The sequence below is a fragment of the Lissotriton helveticus genome, chromosome 7 (genome assembly GCF_964261635.1).
Source record: "Lissotriton helveticus chromosome 7, aLisHel1.1, whole genome shotgun sequence".
NCBI classification, from domain to species: Eukaryota; Metazoa; Chordata; class Amphibia; order Caudata; family Salamandridae; genus Lissotriton; species Lissotriton helveticus.
The window spans coordinates 1,445,187,541-1,445,215,027 of NC_136068.1; the positions used below are offsets into that span (position 1 = coordinate 1,445,187,541).

Consider the following 27,487-nt stretch of genomic DNA (forward strand, 5'->3'; position numbering starts at 1 on the left):
TTTAATTGTAAAATGCTTCTTTATTGATTCTCAAATATCCCTGATTTTCATTTCAATATGTTTCGTATTTGCTTAAAATGTCTGGAATTTTTATAATACTACTGCTAGTAAAACAATCGGTGCTATTTTCCTGAGCTGCTGCCTCACCTGCTTCCCTTTGATAAACAATTTTTTGATTTAAAAAAAGAATGTACTTGTTGATTTGCTACGCTGCTCTATGCCTGGAATTCCCAACAGTGTGAGTGTATTGGTGGAGTGCTTGTGGTTTGGGGTAAGAAATAGACTCTCCAACGACTTTTTGATTTCTTGGCAACATATTGCGAAACAAATGCTCTGAAGATTAATATCTCTAAAACCAAGGTGATGATAGCCTCGAGATGTCGAGCGAGACAGGGCCCCTATTACATCGCTGGGAAACCTATAGAGGTAGTTACCACATATAAATATCTTGAAGTCTGGATAGACCACAGAGGGAGCCCGGATCCGCAAATCACTGGAAAGCAAGCTGTGGATCACAGCCTGAAGGGGGCCTTCTTAAGAACCAAGAAAGTTCTCCAGACTTCACCCCGTTAGTCAGAGTGATAGATGCCAAATTATTATCCACTAAAGCCTTTGGCGCCACTACTTTTAAAGATAAAATGTTCACCTGGTTGGATAGAATGCAATCAGCCTGTTTTCGGAGGGTATTTCACCTACCCAACTCGACCTCTCACGCCCAAATTCATATGGAGTTCTGCTTGTTTTCCCAACATTGGATCATGAAAGCAAGATTCATTGCCTACTGTGCAAAAACCAAAATGGCACATGACTCCACACTAAAGAGTTGCATCTGGTCACTGTTAAACAACCCCAGCACTTCCTGGAATACATTTTTAACATTCTGCTTGGACGCACTAGAAGCTAATGATCTATGGGCGAGCCCGCTGCCCATAGGGGTGGCTGCCAAAGCTCTGACCAAACAAGCAAAGATCCTTTCAGTGGAATACAATGCATTATCCATGCAAAATCTATCCCATGGCAGCTGGGCATTAAAACTTTATGATCCATCGATGAAACACCAGTTAATGAGACTACGCTTTGGACTAATTCCCCTGATGGTGGACAAATATGGACGGAGGTACGAGGCAGATACACCCTCTCAGTGTCGTTTTTGCAACAACGGGGAGAAAACTTAATGCACGTTTTGTGCATCAGTAGAATTTTACTCTCCTTTCGAACTTTTTGGCTTTGGCCCATCTGGAGAATTCTCAATGTGCGGACATACCAAGAAGCATTAGAGGAGTGTATAAAGGGGGACTCAGCTCAGATGGCTGATTTGTAAAATTCATGATTAAGATTAACTCAGTTTTACCAGCAGATACCACCCTGATACCACCCATGAACCTCTGCTGTGTCAGCCATGAACCTCCTCTCCTTTTCCTTTAAAAAAAAAATGATTATCAAACGAGAGCGGAAAGTGCTTTTTATGTTCTTTTTGTTTGAATTGCAATGATTTTAATTAACTGTGCAAATAAATATATCTATCTCTAATGTAATGGACAGAGGCCCTGATTACGAGTGGCCCGGTAATTCTCCCAGTAACTCACCCACTGGAGTTACTGATACTGGAGGTACTGGATGGAGTCACTGGGGGATACAAGTGGAATACCGCAATGCCCTGTCGAAGTGAAACAGGTACATGCCTCAATGTAGGCGTTTGAAATTCATTAATTGGGATTATTAAGGAATCGCAATTAAGGAATTGCAAAAGCCTATGGATGTAGGAATCACTATAAAATTAGCGATTCTGAAACATTCCTTAATTGCAACACAATTAAGGAATGCCTTCCCATTCATTCCTATGGGCCTACAGTGTGTGCAATAGGTACTCTCAAATTGAGCATGCAATTTCAAGGATGTCAGAAGGACACCCTGTTGCACCCCTGAAAACTGCTCTGAGCACACATGTTTCGCACACACATGATTTATGCATGTGCCTGATAGTGCGCTTTAAAATTCCATGTTGTTCATTCAGTCAACAGGATGCCGTTGGAAATATGGAATTACCATGGAACCATTAATTTTGGATGCATATTCCTATTACCCGCCAACATCCCCCCCACCCCCCGAACGTTCTGTTGATCTGTTGATTTCAGCATTGGGAGTCCCTGGAGGATTATTTCTGGTTCACTCTTTTACAGCAATCCTGAGGAGACTGTTACGTTTTGTACCTAGGATTACGGACTGGTACAAAGGTGTGTCCTTTGCAGGGTATTCAAGGTAGATTTTAATCTTTCCCTTGATGGTCAGATCTGAGGCCGAAGGCGCCAGTGCTTGTTCAGATTCTGAGGCATTGTGAAGAGCTTCATGAGTTGGAGGGCTTCGGCATTTCTGCTTCAAAGAGGATGAACTTGGCACTTTCTTGGGGATTTTCACTGTGGCACAGAGGTTCACTAAAATGTATTTAATAGTTTGATATTGGTTTCAATAAACCATATAAGCAAAAAGTCAAATGCAGTGCAGAAAATAAGTAGACTGCTAAAGATTTGTCATTTAATTTTACAGCATTACATGGTATTGAAAGTACTGATTACCCATATATATATATATATATAATAAAATGGAATTTTTTATTAAAATAAATCTAAAAAACATATATCATCTTGATCCATGCCACGCCGTCCTCTTTCATGCGAGCGCCTGGTACAACACAGTCATGGAGAGAAAGTTCGAGGCTAGGACCTGATCAAATAACCGAGCATCTCTTGGAGAATTCATGTGGCACTCCTGCGGGAAACAAACTGGAGTTCATGTGTGTGGTTATACGTGTTGGTAGCAGTGCAGTGTGTACCTAGAAGTGGAACAACTACAAGATTGCTTTTAGAGTGTGACTTGGACATTCTGGTACATTTAGTAGAGAGATATCTCATGTTGTGTAATTCAATCCATAATCATTTAGCTATTTCCTTTTGAATGAATGAATAGTGTAATTGAAAAGTACGATTTTCGCCCCCAAAGGAGCATCTTGGCGCTTCGAGGGTAAGACCAGCGTTGGTGACACTCAGCAGGAAAGGGGGAATGCTTCATTTTACCGGATGAATGCATGGCACAATGAGTCATTTTGTATAATGGACTAGGGAGGTTGAAATCAAGTTGCAATGCTGGACCGAAGAAGGCTTTATTGGTAGAAGTTCCCTTCTTCGTCCTCCCACTCGCGCGAGCCGTACTTTTGGAGCCTGACGTTGTAGTCGGGGGTCAGGATCACAGACCGGTCGGAGGGGATGAAGAAGTTGTAGCAGATCATGTCCCCGTCATCTCCCCCGTCATCGTCGAAGAACACAGAGATGTACATGTCGCCGTCTCGCGGGATCTTGGCCAGATCACCTGCTGGCAGGGAGAAGCATTGCACCTGCGGGTTCCTGCGCAGACTGAACTTGGAGGTTCTTGCAGCACAGACGTAATCCTCCGTCTCCAGGGCGGACCCTCCATACCCCGTGTCCACGTCCGTGACCACCTCTTCGGTGACCATCTTATCGGTGCAGTAGAAGACACAGACGGTCCTCCCGGTGGAGTTAGCCACATGGGTACCAGCTCCGTTGCCCATACTGAGCGCTCTGATGCAGTCTCCCGCTTCCTTCAGATGTCCGACTGCTGCAGGAGAGAGATTACAGGCGTTAGTTGGGATGCACAGCACTGTTTACTCACCACATACGTTGTTTTCATTAGTCACCCTTAAGGGAAAAGGAGGCACGCGCATTTTAGTTCTATTTCACTGATATAAACAAATACCACAACATAAATACCCAACACACATAGTATACTAAAGGCCCCCAAAAATGTCAGTTGTAAAAAAAAAAATGTTGAAGCAACTGATATAACTTGCACTGGGTACACTACTGACAGTGGTTAATTTGAAAATATTAAGTGCTATGGCCCACAATATTTCTCAGGCGCCCACTGCAGTTTGCACCACCTGTGGTCCTTTCAGTCCTACAATGTGACAATTGTGACTACACTAGGTGACCCAAACCTGTAAGAAAGGCATGAACAGTCTGGTTACTACATGTGTATGTGTACATTGAACGGTTGAACACTTTGCTCAAGTGCTTACATTAAAATGGACTGACAGCGCTCCATGTGGTGTACTGTCATAAATGTGGGTCAACATTAAACAAGCATTGGAAATGCAATCGGTCTCACATTTGCTTGAATTAGAGCTTTGGAGTTTTAAAAGACAATCCGCTATATGTATCAACAAACCATTTTGCATTTCCTAAATAGCGAATTTTAAGGAATCGCTATTTAGGAAATGCAAAACGGTATGTATGTACAAAATCGCTTTCCAATAGCGATTCCTTAGCATTCCTAATTTGAGATTAGCAAATTGTCATTCGCAAATTACCCCTTCATTTCCATGGGCCAGGAGGCCCATAGGAATGAAAGTGCAATTTGCAATTAGCAATTTGCTGATCGCAAATTAGGGATTTTTCCAAGGGTGCAGGGGTGTCACAAGAACACCCTGCTGCACCCCTGAAAAAGACATTTGGGGGCATATGGCGCACATACATGCCCTAAGGGCATGTATGGGCGTCATATGGCACCTTTGGTTTTTTTCAAAAAAGCTTTTTGATAAGAATTCGCAAATTACCACCAACTAGAAGTTGGTGGTAATTTGCTAATCCTTAATGGCGTTTTTTCCATAATATTTGTTTGATACATTGCATTTAAGGAATCGCAAAATTTGCAATTCCTTAAGTGCAATCGCATAATAAGGATTAGCAAATTTTGCTAATCCTTATTTTGCATCAAACTTGTTTGATACATTCCATTTGTCTATTTAGCATTCGCAAAGGCCGAAATTCGCAGAATTTCGGCCTTTGCGAATGCTAAATAGCTTGATACATATAGCGGAATGTCTTTTCCCCATGTGTTATGTAGTGTATGTATGTGGTGTGTAGTGGAATGATGTGGGTTGGATTGGAATTGTTAGTTGTGGGATTGTGTGGTGTGAAGTGGATTCTTGAAAGTGGGATTGTGTGGCATGGTGTGAACTGGAATAATATGTATAGTATTTATGTGGTATTGAGACTCTATTTTGGCCATAATTTCTCAGGCCTGGATCATTGGTTTTATTTGATTTAAAGTGAATTAGACGTGTCACTGCTGTTTGTTCCACACAGACCAGAAAACAAGGACAATTTAATAGAAAAAAAACATGCTTCTTATACCTCCCATTACATTGCTGTTCCTGTTTGCCTGCACAGTGGAACTTTAGTTTGTAAAGCATTTTAAAGATATTGAAACGCATTTCCGTAAAATAAGTTACAGAATGCAAAGCGAATAAAAACGACAGGCTGAAATAAATTAGAAGAGGGCTAATGAGGAATATGTAAATTCATCTTGGTTTAGTAGGGCAACTACTCACTGTAAGGTGTTGTAACCTGCATATCAACATTTCAAATGCTAGCTCCGAGAACTCAGCTTTTCGTTTTTTTAGGTAAAAAAATGAGTACCATTAAATTGGGCAATAGCATCACTTTAAATTAACACATTACTTTTGGCATATTGGCATTTGCTAACCTTAACTTTTCATAAAAAAATCGACATACTTGTAGTGGATGAAATTCCACTGGAATTAATCAAATGTACACCGTTCGCATTACAAATGTAAATTAGAGAAATAAGAATATTTGACAGAATTTAAGAATTCTTGTAAACTGGCCCCTTCTGTTGAGATTATGCAGCAACACAGAATTCCAGCTGGACAGGGCCTACGGGTAGCAAACGAGTTAACAGGTGTTATTCCAAGGTGGAAAAATCGAAGAGTCTATTTATTCAATTCTCATCTTTGAGCAAATGAACGCATGCCATGGTGGATTATGTCAAGTAGTTAAATGTGCAAGTGAAACCTTTGCCTTTACAGCCGAATGCTGGCGCTATAATCTATGGAGAAAATTTGGGTATGAATATATTCCAGATTAGGTGGCCTGTGCAAGAGTTTACCACATATCCTTGGAACGCAGCCACTGACTTTGCCATATAAGGTACCATCGCAGAGACTAATTTCAGATGCAGTTTAGAAGTTAAGAAGAGCATTTGTATAAGGCTGAAATGTAAAGATCATGTTTAATATGCAGGCAGGCAAGCTGTCAATCTCTAGCTGTTATGCCACGTCATAAATTAATGGCATCTGGGAACGACTTCAGGTCAGTCGTCTGCCAGGCACACATTAAAACCAGCTCCCTGCTTTGGGATTGCACCCTCCAGCCTCTGGCTGCAATGACCGCTTCCAGTGGGGGCGAGGAGGTTGCACTGAGGAGACTCCTGCAACCATAAAAGGTTCAATGGCTAGGATATGAGCCATGTTGGGGTGAGTGGCAGGGTGTATACTCATTCACACCGGAGGGAGTTGGTAGGCATGGAGGATGGTAGTGCTGGGCACTGCTGGACAGGCAACCAGTAGGGCTACACCACTGAGGGTATGGTAGTCAGCATGTGTCATCTGCTGGGAGGAGGTGGGAGGACACCCAAGCAGCGCAGATGCGGATGTACGCAGGTTTTTTTTATTAATATTTTTTTATTATTTATGCGTTTTTATATAGCGCGGACTTTACCCGAAGGTGTCAGAGCGCTGCACAATAGGAACAGAACTGATACATGAGAACATTATAAGTGAGCAAAATACAAAAGCAAATGTTACATTAAATGACACAAAAATGACAATCGTGAGCCAACAAAATACAAGAGGTAGCAAACAGTGCATTACAAAAGTGACAATCGTGAGCCAACAAAATAAAAGAGGTAGCAAACGGTGCATTACAGGAGGAAAAAGTGACGTGTGCAGGTTACAAAAGCGTACAAAATAAACATAGAGGTATAATACTGTAATATATGGAGGACACTAAAGCATAAGAACAAACATTACGTAGGCACTGGTGGCACTTGAGCAGGTATCGAAAACAAACAAATTTAAGAGGTAGAAGACTGTGTGTTACAAGAGAAAGTGACGGGTGCATGTTAAACATGAGTCCCAAACACAGGTAGAAGGATAATACTGCAATAAATGGCAGACTCTCAAACCACAAGAACACACTGGGAAGACACTTCCATAGTCATGCAAAGTAGATTTTTCAATTATTAAAGGGCTTCCTTCAGATAATAGAGAGGGCATGGATTACATTTGGAAGTGTCTTTGAAGGAGGAGAACTTTGAGGTCAGTTTTGAAGGCCTGGGAGGAGGTGGTGGTCCTGAGCTGAGGCGGAAGTGAGTTCCAGATTCTCACTGCGCTGCCTGAAAAGGATTGGGCCATCGATCTTTCCTTCTTGAAAATGGGAGGTTCCAGCAGTAGATTTTCCGCATTTCGTGATGGTCTAGAGCCTCCAGAATGTTTCAGTTTATTCGCCAGGTAGCGCGGAGAGGAGGAGTGCAAGGCTTTGTGGGTGATGCAGGCAGTCTTGTAGATAGCTCTAGCCTCGATGGGAAGCCAGCGGAGGGTGGATAACAGGGGAGGGATGTGGTCTCTTCTTTTAGCCCCATAAATGAAACGAGCTGCTGAATGGAGAACAGACTTAAGGGGGGATGTACGTGGCTCCACAGGGGTGACCTGTGAAGGGGACACTCTTGTGGCTGGCTGGAGTGTAGCATTTTTTGACGAGGGCCTCGTGTGGTTGGTTGGGGCATAGCATGCTTGAAAGAAGGAGCCGGGCTGTGGGAAGGACACCCCGCTGAGGAGGAGGCACACCAGCCAGTGGGGTTCAGTGTGCACACCGCAGCCGTAGGGTAGGTGTATCAGTGGGTGAGTCCACCTCTGTGCAGCAAGCAATCCGCAGGCTGTCAGTATCTGAGAGGGCTGCCTAGACACCAACACACACAACAGCAAAGAGCTCTTTAACATCGTGAAGGAGCTCTCCAACCCCAGCTCCAACACCAGCGTCATCCCGCCTGCGCAAGACCTGTGCGACTCCCTCGCCACCTTCTTCCATCGTAAGATCGCAGACATCCACAACAGCTTCAACACCACGACAATCACCACGACCTCCGACCTCACAGCCACCATCCCCATTGATCCCCTGCTCACCTGGACCAACATAAACGACGACAACACCATCAAAATCATGAACACCATCCACTCCGGCTCTCTGTCAGACCCATGCCCACACAACATCTTCAACAAAGCCAGCTCCACCATCGCACTCCATCTCCGCAAGGCCATCAACATCTCCTTCAAGGCCGCGACCTTCCCGGAAAGCTGGAAGCATGCCGAGATCAATGTTGCTCCCATTCCCAGAGAAGGTCATTGAGAATACCGTCAACAGACAACTGACCCGCTACCTCGAGAAGAACAGCATCCTGGATCCGTCCCAGTCCGGGTTCTGCAGCAACCACAGCACCGAAACTGTCCTCATCGCTGCCACTGATGACATCAGGATCCTACTGGACAACGGCGAAACCGCGGCCCTCAACCTCGTGGACCTCTTAGCCGCCTTCGACACGGTCTGCCACCGCACCCTACGCACATGCCTCCACAACGCCGGGATCTGAGACAAAGCACTGGACTGGACCACCTCCTTTCTCTCCGGCAGAACCCAGAGCGTCTGCCTCCCACTTTCCGATCCGAAGCCATGGAGATCATCTGCGGCATACCCCAAGGATCATCCCTCAGACCGACATTGTTGTAATGTAATGTAATGTAATGTAATGTATGTATACTTGTAAAGCGCACTGTTACCTCGTTACGTGGCGTCCTGGCGCTGTATACCGCTGGGGAACCCGTCCTGGCTTTCCCTGTGAGAGGGCACTTCAAGGTGAAGCCAGGCATCCTTGGCATTGCTGGGGCCGTTGTGGAGATTAAGCAAGCTATTGCCCAGAGTTGCAGAGTGGGACCCATGGTTAGCGTAGGCACCTAAGCGAGAATTATCGAGTCCGCGGTATATTGACCCAAGACCCTGCCGCGTCGGGAATTGAACCCTGGTCCCGGGCCGACCTCTGCTTCAGGGTTTGCCGCTTCTAACCGGTGAGCCACACTTCTCCAACTTGTTCAACATGTACGTGGCTCCACTCGCTCACATCGCCCGACTGCACAACCTCAACATCATCTCTGATGCTGACGACACCCAGCTGATCCTCTCCCTCACCTAGGACCCCCTCACTGCCAAAACCAACCTCCACTAAGGAATGAAAGCCGTCGCCGAGTGGATTAAGATCAGCTGCCTGAAGCTGAACTCAGACAAGACGGAAGTCCTCATCCTCGGCTCCACTCCCTCGGCGTGGGCCGACTCCTGGTGGCCGACCTCATTGGGAGCTGCACCGACATACAGCGACCATGCACGCCACCTAGGGTTCATCCTCGACTCAACACTCTCCATGATCAAACAAGTCAACTTCGTCTCATCTTCCTGCTTCAACACCCTCCGCATGCTCCGCAAGAACTAGAGGTGGATCCCCACTGAAACAAGAAAAACAGTCACACAGGCCCTCGTCAGCAGCAGGCTAGACTACGGTAACGCCCTCTACGCAGGAGCCTCGGCCAAACTCCTGAAACGACTACAACACATACAGAACGCCTCCGCATGTCTGATCCTCAACATCCCTCGCCACAGAGGTGAGGGACAGAGTCTCTGAATTAAGCAGAATACTCTCACCCAGTCAAGAGATCAGGGCTAGATCCAACACCGTTTTTTAGCTCATTGCACCATCCCAGTTTCAGAACCTGGCTGTATGCAAATTAGTCTGTTCCTGTCCCAGTGCATGATGGGAACAGGGCAAACCAAACTACAAAAGCCAATTCTTACACTGGGAAGGAAACAAGCTTCCGGGGACCGGTTTCTGGCATTTCAGCCGTCTTCGGCCCGGCTTGCTTGAATCCTGATGGTGCAATGAGCAAGGGACTCACATCTGAGTATACCCTTCCACGCTTAGGGTGGACAAAATTATTAACAACAAGGGGTGGTGAGGGACAGAGTCTCTGAATTAAGCAGAATACTCTCACCCAGTCAAGAGATCAGGGCTAGATCCAACACCGTTTTTTAGCTCATTGCACCATCCCAGTTTCAGAACCTGGCTGTATGCAAATTAGTCTGTTCCTGTCCCAGTGCATGATGGGAACAGGGCAAACCAAACTACAAAAGCCAATTCTTACTCTGGGAAGGAAACAAGCTTCCGGGGACCGGTTTCTGGCATTACAGCCGTCTTCGGCCCGGCTTGCTTGAATCCTGATGGTGCAATGAGCAAGGGACTCACATCTGAGTATACCCTTTCACGCTTAGGGTGGACAAAATTATTAACAACAAGGGGTAAATAATTTTGTCCACCCTAAGCCTAAAGTATAAATTGTTATTGTAATTGGTTATCTATGATTGGCATATTTCTTTTACCAGTAGATCCCTAGTAAATTGCACTGAGTGTGCCAGGGCTGGTGATTCAAATGCTACTAGTGGGCCTGCAGCACTGGTTGTGCCACCCACATTAGCCCTAAAATGGTGTCTCAGGCCTGCCACCGCAGTGCCTGTGTGCAGTTGCTAACTGCCATACTGACCTGACCGATGTCCCCACTGGCCAGGCCTAAGCCTTGGAAGGCCCAAGGTACCCCAGAGAAAAAAGAGACAATAGGTATAAAAAGGGCTACCCAGATTTCAGACAATTAGATCATCTTGGAATCAAGAAGGAACCTCTGCCAAGGAGAAAAGCTGGAAGACTGAAGAGGAAGGACTGTCCTGCTGTGTGTTTGTGGGCTGACCTGCAGTTGCTATTCTGCATAGGAGAGGGGAAGGACTTTGCTGTTGCTGTGTCCCCTTGCTTGAAGAGATCTCCAAGGGCCTGAGAAGAGCTGGCCTCCTGTTAAGAAGTCCCAGGAACTAAAGGACTTCACCCCCAGTTTCCCCCCTGAACTCTGCTTTGTGAGTTCTGACCTGCCTAGAGTGCTTGATCCATTTGCGGGGCCTCTGGAGGTTGTTTCCTGATGTTTGGGGAGCTGAACAAGAAGAAAAGAAGAAGATCTACAATTTGCACTCATTGCTCGCTTGCGGAGCGTATCGTCGACAGTGCGAGAAATTTCCCGTCACTGCGAAGATCGTCGCAGTGCCTGTTGCCGCTGCAAGAACCGACACATCATTCGCTTGCGGAGCACATCCCCCCCGGTGCGGGAAGATTCCTGTTGCTGCAGTATCATTGCAGAGCCTGTCATCGCTGTGAGAAACCCAACACACCGTTTGCTTACGGCCCGCATCCCATCGCTGTGAACATCATCCAGAGTCAACACATCGAGGGGCTGCAACAGAAGAAGGTCAACTCTGTGGCGCGTATCGTTGCTGTACCAAAGATCGCCGCCGCCCCAAAGATCGTCGCATCGTGCCTGTACGAGATGCTTCTACCGGAGAAACCTGCACCCCGGAATCCATACAAGGTATCGTCTTGCTCCCCATACAGACCGGATTTGTCGCAACACGCCTGCTGCATGCAGCGGGGTTGTCGCATTGCCTCCCCAGGCTCTCAGGAGTGACGCATCGCTTGTTTTTCGATGCTGCAGTTGCCGCTAGGAACTTTTGTCGCATCTACAGGTACTTTGGGCTAAAAGTGATGCAACTGTGGATTATTTTGACGCAAACCCTAGAACTTTTTTAAAACCATATTCCTGAACTGTGGATGTTGGATTTTTGTCATTTTGGTCTTGTGTAGTTTAGATAAAGATACTTTATTTTTCTAAACTGGAGTGGAGTCCATTTGTGGTGTTTTCACTGTGTTACTGTGAGTGTTGGTACAAATACTTTACACATTGCCTTTGATAAGCCTGTCTGCTCGTGCCAAGCTACCAAGGGTGTGGGCAGGGGTTATCTAAAGAGTGTATCCCTCTTACCCGGACTAGAAGCGAGGGTCCCTATTTGGACATTGGTACCTACCTCTGCCAACTAGAGACCCCCAGATCTAACAGACAGAAACATCAGGAGTGGCCCTGGGCTTTCAATACTGGCCTCGAAGGACTGTAGCCCACCTGAATAATGTCCTGTAGAATAATAGGCGTGTCCGGCCCTGATGAACATGTCAGGGAAAAGTTCGCGAATGAGTGGAAAAACATACAGAAACTGGTGCATGAACAGCGGTTTCCATGGTTAATCATCATGCGGATACGGAACATTTCAGTTCTAAATACTATGGAAATTGAGACCTACAGGAAATAACAAACACCACAATATTGTTATTTTCTCACTGGGAAATTGACAGCTAGTCAGCCATCAGTGAGGGATCCGACCACATTATACAGAGAGGTAGTGTCCCACTTGCTGGGGACAAACCCTGCTGGTGTGCCAGAACCGGGGAACAACCTTTACAACGAAGGTTTTACAACGCGGTACTGTTACCACGCAACTTTTACAACGCACGTCGTTACAACGACTTGCGCTGGGGGGCGCTCCAGGATAGTAAATAGTTTAATTTACTATCAAACTCCTTCCCTACTATCCACGGGGACTGGAGTTGCAATAGTAAATTAAAATATTTACTATCCAGCGCCCCCCAACGCAAGTTGTTGTAACAACTTGCATTGTAAAAGTTGCGTAGTAACGGCACGCGTTGTAAAAGTATGCGTTGTAATGTTGTACATCCGCCAGAACCAGCCACGCTCCAGGAGCAGCATTACTCCTGGAGGTGCGTAACGGGTCAATGCATGGGGAAGATGGGCAGGTACCACAAAAGAAGGGGAGACCGCAGGCCATTTGTAAATATGGTCATAGTCACGCATTACTCTTCCCCTCCCTCACCTGGTATTAATTACTGGTGTATACAGTATTAGGGCTTTCTCTATAAATGTCCTATTTGTTTACAACTTGAGGCTCTGTGGCAAAACCTTTCTCTTTTTCCTTTTTCAACCACTGAGCACTATTCTGCTTAGCCCAGAGTAAGGGGGCTACCACTCTATACAACAAGGTGAAGGTGGTGGTTTGCAACTTATAGAGAGTAGGTAACTTACCTACCTTTTGCTTTACTTTTCTCCTGAGGGACCAGCGGGGAAGACTCCTGATTCCAGACCTGTAAAGAAAAGAGAGAAAGCGATTAGTCTTATGGACCTTACTTTCTACAAAGCCGTACCTCAAGTAGATCACAAGTTGCGCACCCGTTTCTACCACTCGTGGTAGTGGCATTTCTTTAGATCTAATGCTAGAGCATGCAGTGAGTGTTATCAGTACCGAGATTGAACTCACCGAAAGGAGGCTATCACAAGGTGTCGGCAAAGTTGTGGTCAAACTACTGCCTGCTGCATGTCCCTATGTGGCAGTGCTCATTTGGGTCCTGCCCCTTTGAAAGGAGCAGAATGAATCATTTAAGAACATTTTCAACAAAACCTTTGATTGGTTAGTACGGAATTGAGGATTCTCAATCTTTTATGTGAACGATATTTTAATGGTGGGAACATCGCAGTGTGGGAAGGCGAAGTTGTGTTGACTCATTGGCGGATCATAATATCTTAGGAGCTTTATTGCAGTGACCAGTAAGCAGGCTTCAACCCACTGATGATGTTATTCCCACCCATCACTCTACTGACAGTCTTAGGCTTATTTGGTGCCCATGACAAATTTACTGTTTTTAAATTTGACTTAACATCAGGAGCTATTTATAAAATGCCTAACAGAAGCATGGGGAACATCTTATCAGCCCATTACGATGCACTAACCCAGACTATCAAACAACACCTCCTTAGATCTGTGAAGGCAGATAAGAGGGGCTTAGGCTGGTTTGACAAGCATTGTTTGGTAGCAAACTAACGATTAAGTCTACATCCCCACGAGATCTGGCTGAAGTCCGGTTTGCATGTCAAGATTAAAAGCATGCCCTGAAAGTCAGGAGGGAGATTTTGCATAAGATCTATTGGGAAATCTTAAAACATGTTGCATTGAGTAACAGCAAATGTTTTTGGGATATAGTCAAAAGATTGAAATCCAGAAGCTCTCCTGAAAGCCCTGCATTGCAATGTAAAATCTTGGGCACTGATTGGGCAGCACATTCCTCCTCCATTCATCAACTTGAGGAAAATATTGAGTTGACCAACTCTCTATCTCTTAGGTTGCTCAACTCATCCCCAGTAGTAGTGAACCTAGCTGAAGTAAAACAGGCCATTTGACAGTGTGTTGGAGGCAAGACACCTGGCCCTGATGGGAACCCAATTGATCTCATTAGAGGCAATGTTACGCTTTGCGGTCCCTTGATCACTAAACGTTTTTAACCGTTCCTTAAATACGCACAATCCACATTCAAGGAAACTTTCAACCATTGTTCCCATCTTTAAAAAAGGCGACCGTCTGTCACCAAAGTGTTATAGGCCTATTTCCTTGTTAGATAGTTTAGTAAAGATCATTGGCAGAGTAACATACAATTGCCAAGTTGAGTGGGCGCAAGAGCGAGATATATTATCTCCCTTCCAGTTTCAATACTGCCAAGGGCTGGGTAACGTAGGCAGGGCCGGACTGGCTACCAGGCGTTTTGGCATGCTGCCGAGCAGGGTGCTGATGTCACTGCGGTGAGGGTTAATTTCATTGATGGAGACCTGCAGGTGCTTGGAAATAAACAAAGCAAAACGAGTTTCATTCAGCACACGCAGGTCCCCATCAACGAAATCAGCCCTCAGGTCGGCAGCATGCCAAAACGCCCGGTAGCCAGTCTGGCCCTGACGGTAGAGCAGTGCCTCAATTTGAGTCTCATCATCAACAAATACATCAATGCCAGATGCTACCTTCTGTACCTAGCCTTTATGGACATCTCTATTGCTTTTGATTCCATCTACAGGACCAAGCTGTGGCCCAGGCTGCTGGACATGGGGGTCGACATATTCCGGGTGAATTTCTTGCATAATTTTCACTCTGACTCAACAGCCAAGGTGCAGATGAGTTTGAATGGAGAAATGTCTTCAGAAGTCTGTATGAAGCGCAGAATGCACCAAGGCTACGTGTTGGCCCACTGCTTTTTATACTATATATCAATGACCTCTGCCCACACTTGGCACTAACCCCAGTAGACATGCATAGAGTTGCTGGTATCAAGGTTCTCGAATTGCTCTACGTGGATGATGCTGTTCTGCTGACACAGACACCGAATTCCCTGTGGGCATAGGTGGACCGTTTTGTCCATTTCATGAATAGTTTTGATTTTGCAGGCATGTTACCAAGGGCCAGTGACTGCATGACGTAAATAACTTTAGCTACCTGGAAGTTACTTTTAATACTTCGGGGTCCTGGCAGCCCCAACTGAACAGTTCATGTCTTAAGCTGAGTAGGTCAGCTGGGCCAATTTTCAACCTGCCATAAACAAGGGAAAAGAGAACCATCTGCCCACTGAGGAAATATACAGCACACAGTATGTCCCAGGTGCCACGTATGGGGCGGGGTTTTGTGGAGGCCTCAAAAGTGCCCTTCTCCAGCAAGAGGAAAATGGATGTATGATGTTACAACATGATCATTTTGATCGTGGTACATCACATCACTGTTTTTGCAACGCAAGTCGTTAAAACGACTTGCGCTGTAGGGAGCTGGACTTAGGAATAGTATGATTTACTATTCCAACTCCAGCCTACGTAGAGTAGGGAATGTGTTGGAATAGTAAATCACACTATACTTGTGATGTAAAAGCATCGATGTAAATATAATGCAGTGTTTTGACCGCGTTGTTAAAGTCGTTCCCCGAGGAAAATTGTATATGCCGGAGGATTTTAAACTTGCCACCCACAGCCTCCTGTCATATCATGCATCTGGAGCTAAACCAGCCGACAGGGTTCAGTTAGCCCCACTATTATTGTGGGTCAGCGTGGGGGCTAAGCCGCATGCTCAGTTCAGTAGAGACATCATCTTGGACTGTCTCAGTTTGGATAAATGGAGCACCATTCCCTGGTTAAATTACATCTTGCGCACATTTAAGGAGCTGGGTTGGCTTCTCTTTTTTTGCCTCGGAAGAGTATTTAAAAAGATGATAAATCATTGGTCAAGAGCCAGTTTTGGGATTTTTGTGAAACTAGAAGGCTGCAAAGTGGGTTAATGAATGACACAGTGTTGTTTTTTTACAGACACTTCTCTAGTGCAGAGCCTGTTTTTGATTTGACACTTTGCCTCACTCTATGGTAGAGGTCGCTCCTTCTCCGTTTTAGGGCTGGTACGGTTTGGAGACTCATGAGCGCAGGTAACCCAAATAATATGTTAGAGTGACATAATTTAACTTGTTCCTGCGATGGGGGTTTCGGAATAATCGCTATTACACTATATGTTTTTCTGCAACTCTTTTAGATACTATTGAAGACTTGTACTTAAACATCTTTTAAAACCATTGGGCCTTTGCAAATGTAGAGAGGCTTAGTTCAATTTGCTACTATTGAATACACCTGCTATTTGCTTCAGGATATACTCATATACCCGCCTGCTCCTCCTTAGCTGCTGCCTGAGCCTCGCACTGCACGTCGCCCCAGCCGCCGCAGGGCCGCCGCTGAGCCGCCCCAGCGCCGCCCCAGCCACCGCAGGGCCGCCGCCGAGCCCCCAGGCTTTTCCCGCCGGTTTCCCACGAGACCCCGCCCCCCCGCCCGCCGATTGGTTCCCGCGCTCCCCGCCTCCCCGCAGACCCTCCCTCCCGGCTCCCCTCTTAAGGGGACCCACAGCGCTGCCCAGGAGCGACCACTGCGCCCTTGGCCTGGTCGCCCCCACACCCCCGCCTGCTCCTCCTTAGCTGCTGCCTGAGCCTCGCACTGCACGTCGCCCCAGCCGCCGCAGGGCCGCCAAAGGTAAGCCCGTCTGCGCCCGTCCGCGCCTGGACCGCGCCCAGCGCCAGACCCCCTGGCCCCCGCAGACCCCAGCCCACCCGCCGGACGTACGACGCCGCCACCCTCAACGCACTCAACACCGGCCGAACCCCTGGATGCTACCGAGCCACCCCGAGACGCTCCCACGGACCCTTCACCTGCCAGTCCTGCAAGTTCACCTGCATCCGGACCTGCACTGCACCAGCGCCCACTAAACCGAACACCAGCAGCAACCACCTCAAGTGCATCCTGCTCAACACCCGCTCCGTCCACAGACACGCCGTCCAACTCTGGAACCTCCTCGATACCACAGCTCCTGACGTCGCCTTCCTCACGGAAACCTGGATGAACGAATCATCAGCGCCCGACATCGCCATCGCCATCCCAGAGGGCTACAAGATCATCCGGAGAGACCGCGACAAACAGACTGGAGGAGGGATCGCCATCATCCACAGGAACAGCATCCGCATCTCGACCAACACCGATGACACCCTGACAACCGCCGAACACCTGCACTTCCAGATCCACACCGACCCCAAGACCACCCTCAGGGGCACCCTGATCTACCGACCCCCGGGACCACGCACTCAATTCAGCGAAGACATCGCCGACTTCATCAGCCCGCACGCCCTCCCCTCCGCCGACTACATCCTCCTCGGGGACATCAACTTCCACCTGGAGAACAACAACGACCGCAACACCACCACCCTGCTTGACAACCTCGCCACCCTCGGACTCAAGCAGCTGGTGACCACCCCCACCCACCTCGCCGGACACACACTCGACGCCGTCTTCTCGTCCAGCAAAGACATCACCTTCAGCCACGCCACTGGACTCCACTGGACGGACCACAGCTGCATCCACTTCACCTTCAGAAAAACCACGGTCCACCACCACCAGCAACAGGCTGCACGAAGAAGCTGGAACAAGATCACAGCCGACCAACTCGCCGCATCCCTGAGCCAGCACCCTCCCGCCAGCTCAGCGAACCCCAGCCAAGCCGCCGACAACCTCACGAAATGGATCTGCACCTGCGTGGACGAACTCGCCCCTCTGAGGACCCCGCCCAGCAGACCCGGAAGCAAGAAGGCCCCGTGGTTCACCGACGAACTCAAGAGCTCCAAGAAGAACTGCCGTGCCCTCGAGAAAGCCTGGAGAAGAGACCCAACACCGGACAACATGACCACCCTCAAGCTCGCCACCCGAAAGCACCATCAATTGATCCACGCCACCAAGAAAACAGCATTCAAGGACCGGCTGGACAACAACGCACACAACAGCAAGGAACTCTTCAACATCGTGAGAGAGCTCTCCAACCCCAACGCCGGAATCAACGACATCACCCCGTCGCAAGACCTCTGCAACTCCCTCGCCTCCTACTTCCACAACAAGATCGCTGACATACACAACAGCTTCAGCACACAAACAACGCTCCCCACGACCACACAACGCCCCCCACCACCACCCTCAACGCCTGGACACCGATCAACCTCGAAGACACCATCCGCACGATGAACTCCATCCACTCCGGATCTCCAACCGACCCCTGCCCTCACCACGTCTTCAACAAGGCCGACGCTGTCATCGCACCCCACCTGCGGGACATCATCAACACCTCCTTCGACACCGCCACCTTCCCTGAGAGCTGGAAGCACGCCGAACTCAGCGCTCTACTAAAGAAACCAACGGCAGACCCCACCGAACTCAAGAACTACCGCCCCATCTCGCTCCTCCCGTTTCCAGCCAAAGTCATCGAGAAGACAGTCAACAAGCAACTGGCAGCCTTCCTCGAGACGACTGGATCCCTCGACCCATCTCAGTCAGGCTTCTGGGCCAACCACAGCACCGAGACTGCCCTCATCGCTGCCACCGACGACATCCAAACCCTGCTGGACAATGGAGAAACAGCGGCCCTCATCCTCCTGGACCTCTCCGCGGCATTCGACACTGTCTGCCACCGCACCCTAGTGCAGCGCCTCAGCAACGTCGGAATCGAGGAGAAAGCACTGGAATGGATCACCTCCTTCCTCGCCGGAAGGACACAGAGAGTCCGCCTGCCCCCATTCAGATCAGAAGCCACGGAAGTCATCTGCGGCGTTCCCCAAGGCTCCTCGCTCAGCCCCACCCTCTTCAACGTCTACATGAGCCCCCTTGCAGCCATCGCACGCCAACACAACCTGAACATCATCTCCTACGCCGATAACACCCAGCTGATCCTCTCCCTGACCAACGACCCAGCCACCGCGAGAACCAACCTACACGAAGGGATGAAAGACGTGGCCGAGTGGATGACGACCAGCCGCCTGAAACTGAACACAGACAAGACGGAAGTCCTCATCCTGGGCTCCTCACCCTCCGCCTGGGACGACTCCTGGTGGCCCCCTGCCCTGGGCAACTCACCCAAACCGACAGACCACGCACGCAACCTGGGCTTCATCCTGGACTCCTCCCTCTCCATGACCAGACAAGTCAACGCCACCTCCTCGTCCTGTTTCAACATCCTGCGCATGCTACGTAAGATCTTCCGGTGGATCCCCACCGAGACCAGGAAGACGGTCACCCAGGCCCTAGTCACCAGCCGACTGGACTACGGCAACGCCCTCTACGCCGGAACCACCGCCAAGCTCCAGAAGAGACTCCAGCGGATCCAGAACGCCTCGGCGAGACTCATCCTCGACGTCCCCAGACGAAGCCACATCTCCAGACACCTGAGAGACCTGCACTGGCTCCCGATCAACAAAAGAATCACCTTCCGGCTCCTCACCCACGCACACAAAGCCCTACACAACCAAGGCCCGACCTACCTCAACAGCCGCCTCAACTTCTACGCTCCCAAACGCCATCTCCGCTCGACCAATCATGCCCTCGCCGCCGTCCCCCGCATCCGCAGAGTGACAACAGGAGGAAGGTCCTTCTCCCACCTGGCCGCCAAGACTTGAAACTCCCTCCCGACCGACCTACGCCTGACCCAAGACCACCTCTCCTTCAGGAAGAAGCTCAAGACCTGGCTGTTCGAGCAGTAGCGGACCCCCCCCCCAAAGCGCCTTGAGACCCTCCGGGTGAGTAGTGCGCGGTATAAATGCCTATGATTGATTGATTGATTTTTAAAAGCTACAGTTAGAACTAGGAATGCCATGGAGAACCCGATCTTTTGAAATAATATTTATCTATATGTCGCTTTAATTCAACATTTTATGCCTTTTATCACATGGTTTTAACACGTTTTACCTATTTTATTTGGCACCTTGCACTTTATACAAATGTTATCTAATGTCAGATTGATTTGTGTCTTTTATGGCTGAATAAAGATTAATTGAATTGAATTGAATTGATAGCTCGTTTTATCAGTGAACTGTAATGAGGGTGTAAATCAGATGCATCAACTTAGTCTCAAATCTGAGCAACTTTTGAGTGTGCTGTTGAGTTTTTTTGTACCAGATTTGGCTGCTAACCTTTTTTGTAGTTTTATTTTGAGCAAACTTCACCTGAAGGTCCTGAAGCGCTTTACATGAGCACCAGTTACATTATACAGGAATACATTCATATTTTTGTGGCACAGGAAGATTGGGGCCAGATGTAGGTAGCCCAATACCGGTCGGTAACGGCCGAAATTACCAAATTTCGGCCGTTACCGACCGGTATTTAGGGTTTGAGATGTAGGAGGCAGTTTTAAGGATTCAGTAATTTACCGAACGGTAATTTAAATACCGATTCGGTAAATTACAGAATCCTTAACGTAGGGAGCACTCAAGTGAGTGCATTTTTCATTTAAGGATTCGTTATTTACCACCAACTACAAGTTGGTGGTAAATATCAAAAACCTTTAAAAAAGCAATTTTGTGTTTTTTTAAAAGTGCCATGTGGCAGACATACATGCCCTTAGGGGTGCAACAGGGTGTCTATTCAGGGGTGCAACAGGTTGTCAATGTGACACCCTGCCACCCTTGTAAGTCTTCCCCCTATTACCGTTTCGGTATTTACCGAATTGGTAATTCCCATTCATTCCTATGGGCCTCCAGGCCCTTAGGAATGAATGGGAAATACCGAATATTACCGATTCGGTAACATTTACCGAATCATAACCTACATCACATGTACCGATTCCTAAATACCGAATCGGTAAAATTTGGTATTTAGGAATCCGTAATATATGATTACCTACATCTGGCCCTAAGTGATTTGCTCAGAATCACAGGGTGTTGAGCCGCCTCCGAGACTGGAACCTGGTTCTCCAGTTCCAAAGTCAGTATCTCTGGCTGTTACACCACATCCTCTCCCCCATGCCGCCTTAAACGAGGTCCATTTTAAAAGGCTCCCTGCATCACTCAAATATTTCTTGTGTGAATATGTTACTTCGCCGAAGTGCACATTTTACACTTTTCTGGAGGACTGTTTCTGTATATCTTGTCATATGGTCCCTAACGCATATAGGTGCATGTTTAGAATGAAAAAAAAATGACTAAATAATTAAGACCGGGCATACCATGCTTTATGTGCTTGCGCTTGGACTTGTACCCTAGTAATTGGTGTGTCTGAATGTTGGCTGAAGAACGAGGCACATTGTGCTGAAAATTAGCAATGCTGAGATAATCAACCCTGGACTGTTATTAATTGCAAATGTAAGTATTACATGTATAGTAGCAAAAGGCAACGGCCCCGGTACTGGATTTATTGCTGGAAAATTCAGTTTTCCACAAGCGTTTACGTACAGAAATACTTTAAAAAAAAATTGCATTAGTATACAAATGCACAGTAGCAGAAAGTGACCCTTGTCAACTGTAAATTGATCATGTATCCCAGCTATCATCACTTTAAGGGTTCTCGAGATCCTGAAAGAATGATCTTCTGCCTACCAGAAGACAAAGCAAACTATTCGAAAGAATCAGCACCATCCATTAGTCATAGCGGCCATTTTCAGTTATTTTAATCCATTTCAATCGTTCACTATGAAGTGCCAAAGTAAGTAAGCAAACACATTTTATTGTTCGGTTAATAAAAACCATTGCAATCTCACCTACTGGTGAAAGCTCCTAGGATTTTAATAGTTAGAAATTATATTTTAGAATCAAAACCTGATCAAGAAGACGTATTTAATATAGCAAAATGTGGTAGGTGAATGCTAGCAAAAGCTTCAGCAAGTAGCAGCATTCCAGTCGATTGTTTGCCCACTGTGCCACTCTGACCTGTGAGCACCCACATGCAAGTCCGTCTTCGGCCTGCCCCAACAGAAAATTCACTGCACTTCCAGGACATGTCTTCTCTGAATGACATCACAAGGAGCTCCAGACTGGTTTCCACCTAGATGGCCCTAATCAGCAAGCTGCAGTTGGATATTGTGGCATAGAGAGCACAGGGCCTAGGGATGGACTTATCTGTCAAACGTAAGTGCATCTCATAATTTTACGTCTTATCATAAAAGATGATGCTTAGAATTCTTGCAAAGGTGCCAGCCACTAGCAGTCGCTCTGGCCATTTTATAGTGCATTGTTTTTGATCACTGGACCACTCCAGACAGAGAGCTACCATTCACAAATCAGTGCTGGTCCTACACCTAGAGAAACTGGTCCAGCTCAGAATGTAGGCCACATTCACTCTGAACAACAAGAACAGCAATGCTCAGGAACTTGTTTTAGCATAGTTTGTATGTAATTAGGGCATTACATGAAAACAAGAGAATGTGACTGGTGCAAAGCTTACAGAAGTTTCGTTTCAGGCAGCTCTATTCCAGTCCCAACCTTTTTTTCTTACTGATCCATTGCAGACAAGGAGAAACCATATGCAATTCAGTTTTGGTCCTGCTGCTTTAGAAAAAGTGGAGACTAAACAGCCAAGCAACACCTCTCTGTAGAGGATCACAATCAGCTGCAGTTAATTTGTAACCTACTCAGGACTTATCAGTGGGGTATAGGCTGATTTCAGTTGCACAGTGAGGATGGGACCCATGCCTGGCTTGTTCCACTTTAGCATGAGGACTTGACCTCCACAACCTCCTGACTACCTCTGTACCACTGGGTCACAGGGAATCCTCTGGAGCTCACATCAAAAGCTTCATAGTTAAACGTTGACTCACCTGGGAAGCTGACAAGGAAGTTCTTTCATGTCAGTCCCGATGACTTCCTTTTCAGGATTAATGACATTAGCGAATTAGCATAATCAATGGAGAACTTGGAAGCTCGCTGAGGCGTTCTGCTTAGGGCCACATTACGATGTCAGTCACCGTCTCGTCTCGTTGTGTGAACCGCCTGACCATAGGTCAGCGGTCGCACACCAAATTAGGATGCAACCACACATTGTGCAATCGCAAACTTCCATTTCTCTATGGGAGCTTGTGCGGGGGGCAGAAATCACCCACTACACAAGCTCCCATTGAGAAATGGGAGCTTGTATAAATCCCCACACTGTGTGGCAGGCACCTTGTGGTGCCTGCCACACAGTGCAGGGATTTTCAGGGCCCGTTAGAGCCACAACCATAGGCTTCGAACAGCTTTTCCATGTCAGAAATGCCGACATGGAAAGGCTGTCGGAAACTAACAAAATAATCCTGATGGCAGAAACGCCATACTCAATGGATTATGAGCAATTTCCGACTGGCCGATGAGCTTCTTGATCCCGTCGAAACCAACTCAGATTTCCTGGCCAGGTTGGAGTCTGACCGCCTTCATTGAAATACAGCGGTCGGTGTTCAAACCACCAACATCAAAATAAAGCCCTTAGTTTCTTGAGGAAACCTTGAGTGATTTAAATGATCAATTGCTTAATTCGGAATTTTGTGTGGTTTTCAGAAATGGAAAGCTTTCTGGATTTGCTGATGAGTTTCAAATCTTTTTCCCTTACAATCGGTAGAAACTACAAAACAGACAAATGTTGAACACCGCTAACAAAATTGCAAAAACAGTGATGAAAAATAATTTTTCACCTTCTTTTTCTTTGTAAAAGCTAGGAAAACAGTGATCTTAGCACAGTAAACCTTTTCTTGATTCCACGTTTTAAAAAAAAAACACTTCCCTACACATGATTTTTATCCCAATTATTGGAAAAAGAATCCAAATATTTTGACTATTTTATTAGCATTCTGCAAGGTAAATGACAAACTTGAGTTACCTTTAAAAATCTACATGTGAAGGGAGAAGCACTATTATGTTTTGGATATCATTTGTAAAATATAGTTGTGTCTGATGCACAAACTCAACCAGTTATCAAAGAAAAGAGCTTAGCACTTGAAGGGGACAACACTGAAGACTTAAGGGGTAAGCCTGGTAATGAATGCTAATAGCAGTTTCGGAACTTCATGCACCATAAGGGATCATAGGGCATGTTTATAGTTGAGAAGGCTGATAATTTCAGAAGATTAAAAGATCGGGAACCCTTCTATGGAATCATTTTGAGAGTAAATTAGAAACATGTATGTACCATTCATGAATGTTTGTTTGTGGTCAGAGAGAGTAGGCCATACTGTGAACTGTTGACTTCGATCCTACAGAGGGGCCTATTACCACAGGTGGGAGGCTTTCCGACTCACATCGTAGGATTCAAATCCGACTGCCTTATTATGATAAAGACCGTCTGATTTAAAACTGGCTGGTCGGACCGACTGGCTTCTGATGGGCTCAAGGAGCCCATCGGCCAGTTGGAGGCCACTCATAATCCCCTATGTAGGGCATGCATGCTGTGGGGATTATGAGGTCGGTTTCCAAGAGGCTTTTCATTTCAGGCTGTCTGACATGAAAAGTCTGTCGGAAAGTGACTTTGGGAGCCCTTAGCAGGGCTACTATGTCTCCAAAGGCTCTGATTGGGGACTGGGGGACACCTACGGTGCCCCCTGTAAATCCCTGCACCGTGTGGGAGAAACTGTGAGGTGCCTGCCACATGGTGCAGGGATTTACACAGCCTACCATTTCTCCATGGGAGGTTGTGCTACGGCCAGTTTATGTCCACATCACAAGCTCCCGTATTGTAATTACGGTGTTGGGATGCCGATCATAGGTCGGTTAGTCCCGAGGCCACGGCAATGTCCGGCGAACGTGAGTCAGTCCGACATCGTAATCAGCCACTTAGTCTTAGCTGCTATCTCCACTCTACTCTAATACTCCACTCTAATAAATCTGTGCTCAATAGATTGCAGCGGGTCCAGAACGCAGCAGGACGCGCTATCTTTGCTCTCCCTAAATTCAGCCATGCCTCTAATCTCCTCTGTCGCCTACACTACCTGCCCCTTGAACAGCTTGTTTGCTTTAAGACGCTCTGCATCACGCATAAGATACTGTCAGGAAGTGCCCCAGACATTCTAGGCGATCTATGCACTCTGTACACTGCGTTCGGCGCACCAGTGTCTTGCACGTAACCCTCGCATACGCAGAAGTAGATCTTTAGACATCTGGCCCCCGCTCTTTGGAATTCTCTCCCCCTACACATTCACAGTAACCCTGACCACCAGGCCTTCAGAAGTCTTGTGAAGACCTGGCTCTTCTCTCAGGTCTAACCCCTTGGTCTTGTCCCCTGCTCAGTCTTGCTCCAGCGCTGGGAGGCCTCTTTGCAGAGGTAACAATGTGCTTTACAAGTATTTTAATCTAATCTAATCTAACTGTCCCATGTTGTTGCTCGGTACCTGCATCGCTGTACACAGAGTAAGAAATATCAGTAAGGATGTGGAAGGGAAGGAAAAATATGTTTATTTCTGGAACCAGGATTGGTTTGGAAGTGCAGCACGAGAAAGTAAGTAGGCATGTATAAAATCTCACAAAATCTGTGAATAATGCACCTATGCCCGCCACAGATTGGTTTAAGCATAAAACGTCTTACAGGACCAAAAACGCTGTTGCCAAGCGACATCTGTTTGAAGCAGTCCCCACCATTTTCTTGCTGTAGCTTTTGAGCACAAAGTATTCCCTCAAGTTCAAAATTCTGTATACGTTTAAAAAAAAATCTCAAATGTCTGTCAACATTTCTTTCGCTATTTCAAACCACCCTTAGTGTGAGGTGGACGTTGTGTGAATAAAGCAGAGGAAATAAATAATAAATTGTAAATGTCCTTGTGCAACAATATTCACAAGAGGGGAAGTTACTGCTAGAGGCCAGAATTGCTATAAATCCAATGTTTAATAACAGGAGTTAACTACTGCCTGAAATATAAAGCAGTGCTAAGTCATTTGTGGTACAAGCAAACATTTATGCAAACATTATCTATCATACCCCACAAAGAATAACAGTAATCTATGTTAAATCACTGTCACTTCATATTTAATCCCAAATGCTGAAACAGCTTGAGATACATAGGGTGCTGTCCAAAAAACGGTGGTATCACTCGCCAATTTTCATAAGAAAGGGGAATTGTTTACTTTTACTTGGGTGTGATAGGGATTCGTGTGAGGTGGTCCCTCGATGGTATTTTTGAACCAGTATTGAGCCCATTACAGGGTCCAGTGATGCATCTCTCAAGCCCTAGTATGAATCCCAGTTGACAAGGTACAATTAGTCTCCCCTGGATTCACTGTGGCAAATCATCTTTTGGACATCAAAGTGTAAAGCAGAAACAGCACGAAGCTCAAATAACAAGGAACTTTCCACAGTGGTCAGTAAGGAGAATTGCTAGGCCCAAGGTGCCACTGGACTTGACTCCACATAAGTTGACTAGTGGGTCAAAATCCATTTGCCATACGCCATTGGCATAATCCATTTGTGACTGGCCAATGACGTCTCCACCAGAGAGAAGGAACATGGTGAATGTGACTCTGCCAACACCTGTAGGTTCCACTCCCCCCTTAATTGCATTTCCCTCAACTAATAACTTTTAAGCGCCTTCTTCAAACTAAGGTGCACACACAATCGTGCTCTACAGCACAGCCAACAAAAGGCACCAAGTGGGCACTGAATATAGTGTTTCATGGTCACTTTTCATTCTTTTTTAATAATGAACAAGCCAGTTACCTGCATTGCTGGGGATGTTAAGCTGCACCACTATCTGCGCATGCTCACGAGAGTGAAGCGGAAAAGAGCACCTACGATCCCAGAGAGGGACTACTACAAAATCTAAATACGAAACGGAAACAACCCCAACATGCCGTGGGCTACCCAGCGTAAGACGAGCACTTTAAACAGAAACAGTGGCTGAAGGGACGGATGCTGACCCAACCAAGCAAATGGTAAAGAGGGAAGGTTGAAAACCCACTTTCTGTGTATTTGTTCTTAATACAAGGTAGAGTTTCATGTAAACATGTACTTTCCCCATGAATGCATACTTCACATTGCATGTAGAATACACACACATGGGGGTGAAAATCTACTGAGAATAAATCGCCATTCGTGAATTATGCCACTGGAAGTGTGAAACGCTTGAGAATAAGGCACAGATGCAAGCATCCAGGTGCATAGATTAGGCCTCGCATATGCTTCACCTTAGGTTGAATGCGACCCTAAGGTTTCTCTGGCACAGTAGCTTTCCATTTGCTCGTAAGTTAATATATATATGGTCTCAAACTCAACCTCGCTTGAGGTTTTTACGATAAAGAATATCTCTATCTCTCTCTGTCTCTCCTTCTCTCGCCCTCTCTCTCTTTCTCCCGCTCTCTCTGTCTCTCCCACCCTCCCACACCTCCTCACCTGGATCTGGTTGCCAGTAGCTGTACTCCTCTGTGTCTCTGGCACTTTCTCTGCTTGCTCTGGTTTTTGTAGGCTGTGTCCCTGACTGGTGCAAGAAGGTATCTAGTAAGCTTCCGCCAGGCAGGGCTTTTGTTGGCGGAGGTCCAC

At 46.8% G+C, this 27,487-nt stretch overlaps 1 protein-coding gene across 1 annotated transcript; it reads right to left on the reverse strand.

Moving 5' to 3' along the window:
- Window positions 1-27,487, reverse strand: LOC144770347 (uncharacterized). The gene is made up of 3 exons (XM_078654806.1): window positions 27,341-27,487; window positions 12,941-12,999; window positions 1-3,630 (listed from the first exon to the last, which is right to left on the reverse strand). The coding sequence occupies exon 3, from the start codon at window positions 3,581-3,583 to the stop codon at window positions 3,158-3,160; it is 426 nt and encodes a 141-aa protein (XP_078510932.1). The 5' UTR covers window positions 3,584-3,630; window positions 12,941-12,999; window positions 27,341-27,487; the 3' UTR covers window positions 1-3,157.

Bases quoted from the DNA above. Each gene is read 5' to 3' on its own strand.
- LOC144770347 (XM_078654806.1), bottom strand. From the start codon at position 3,583: ATGGGCAACGGAGCTGGTACCCATGTGGCTAACTCCACCGGGAGGACC.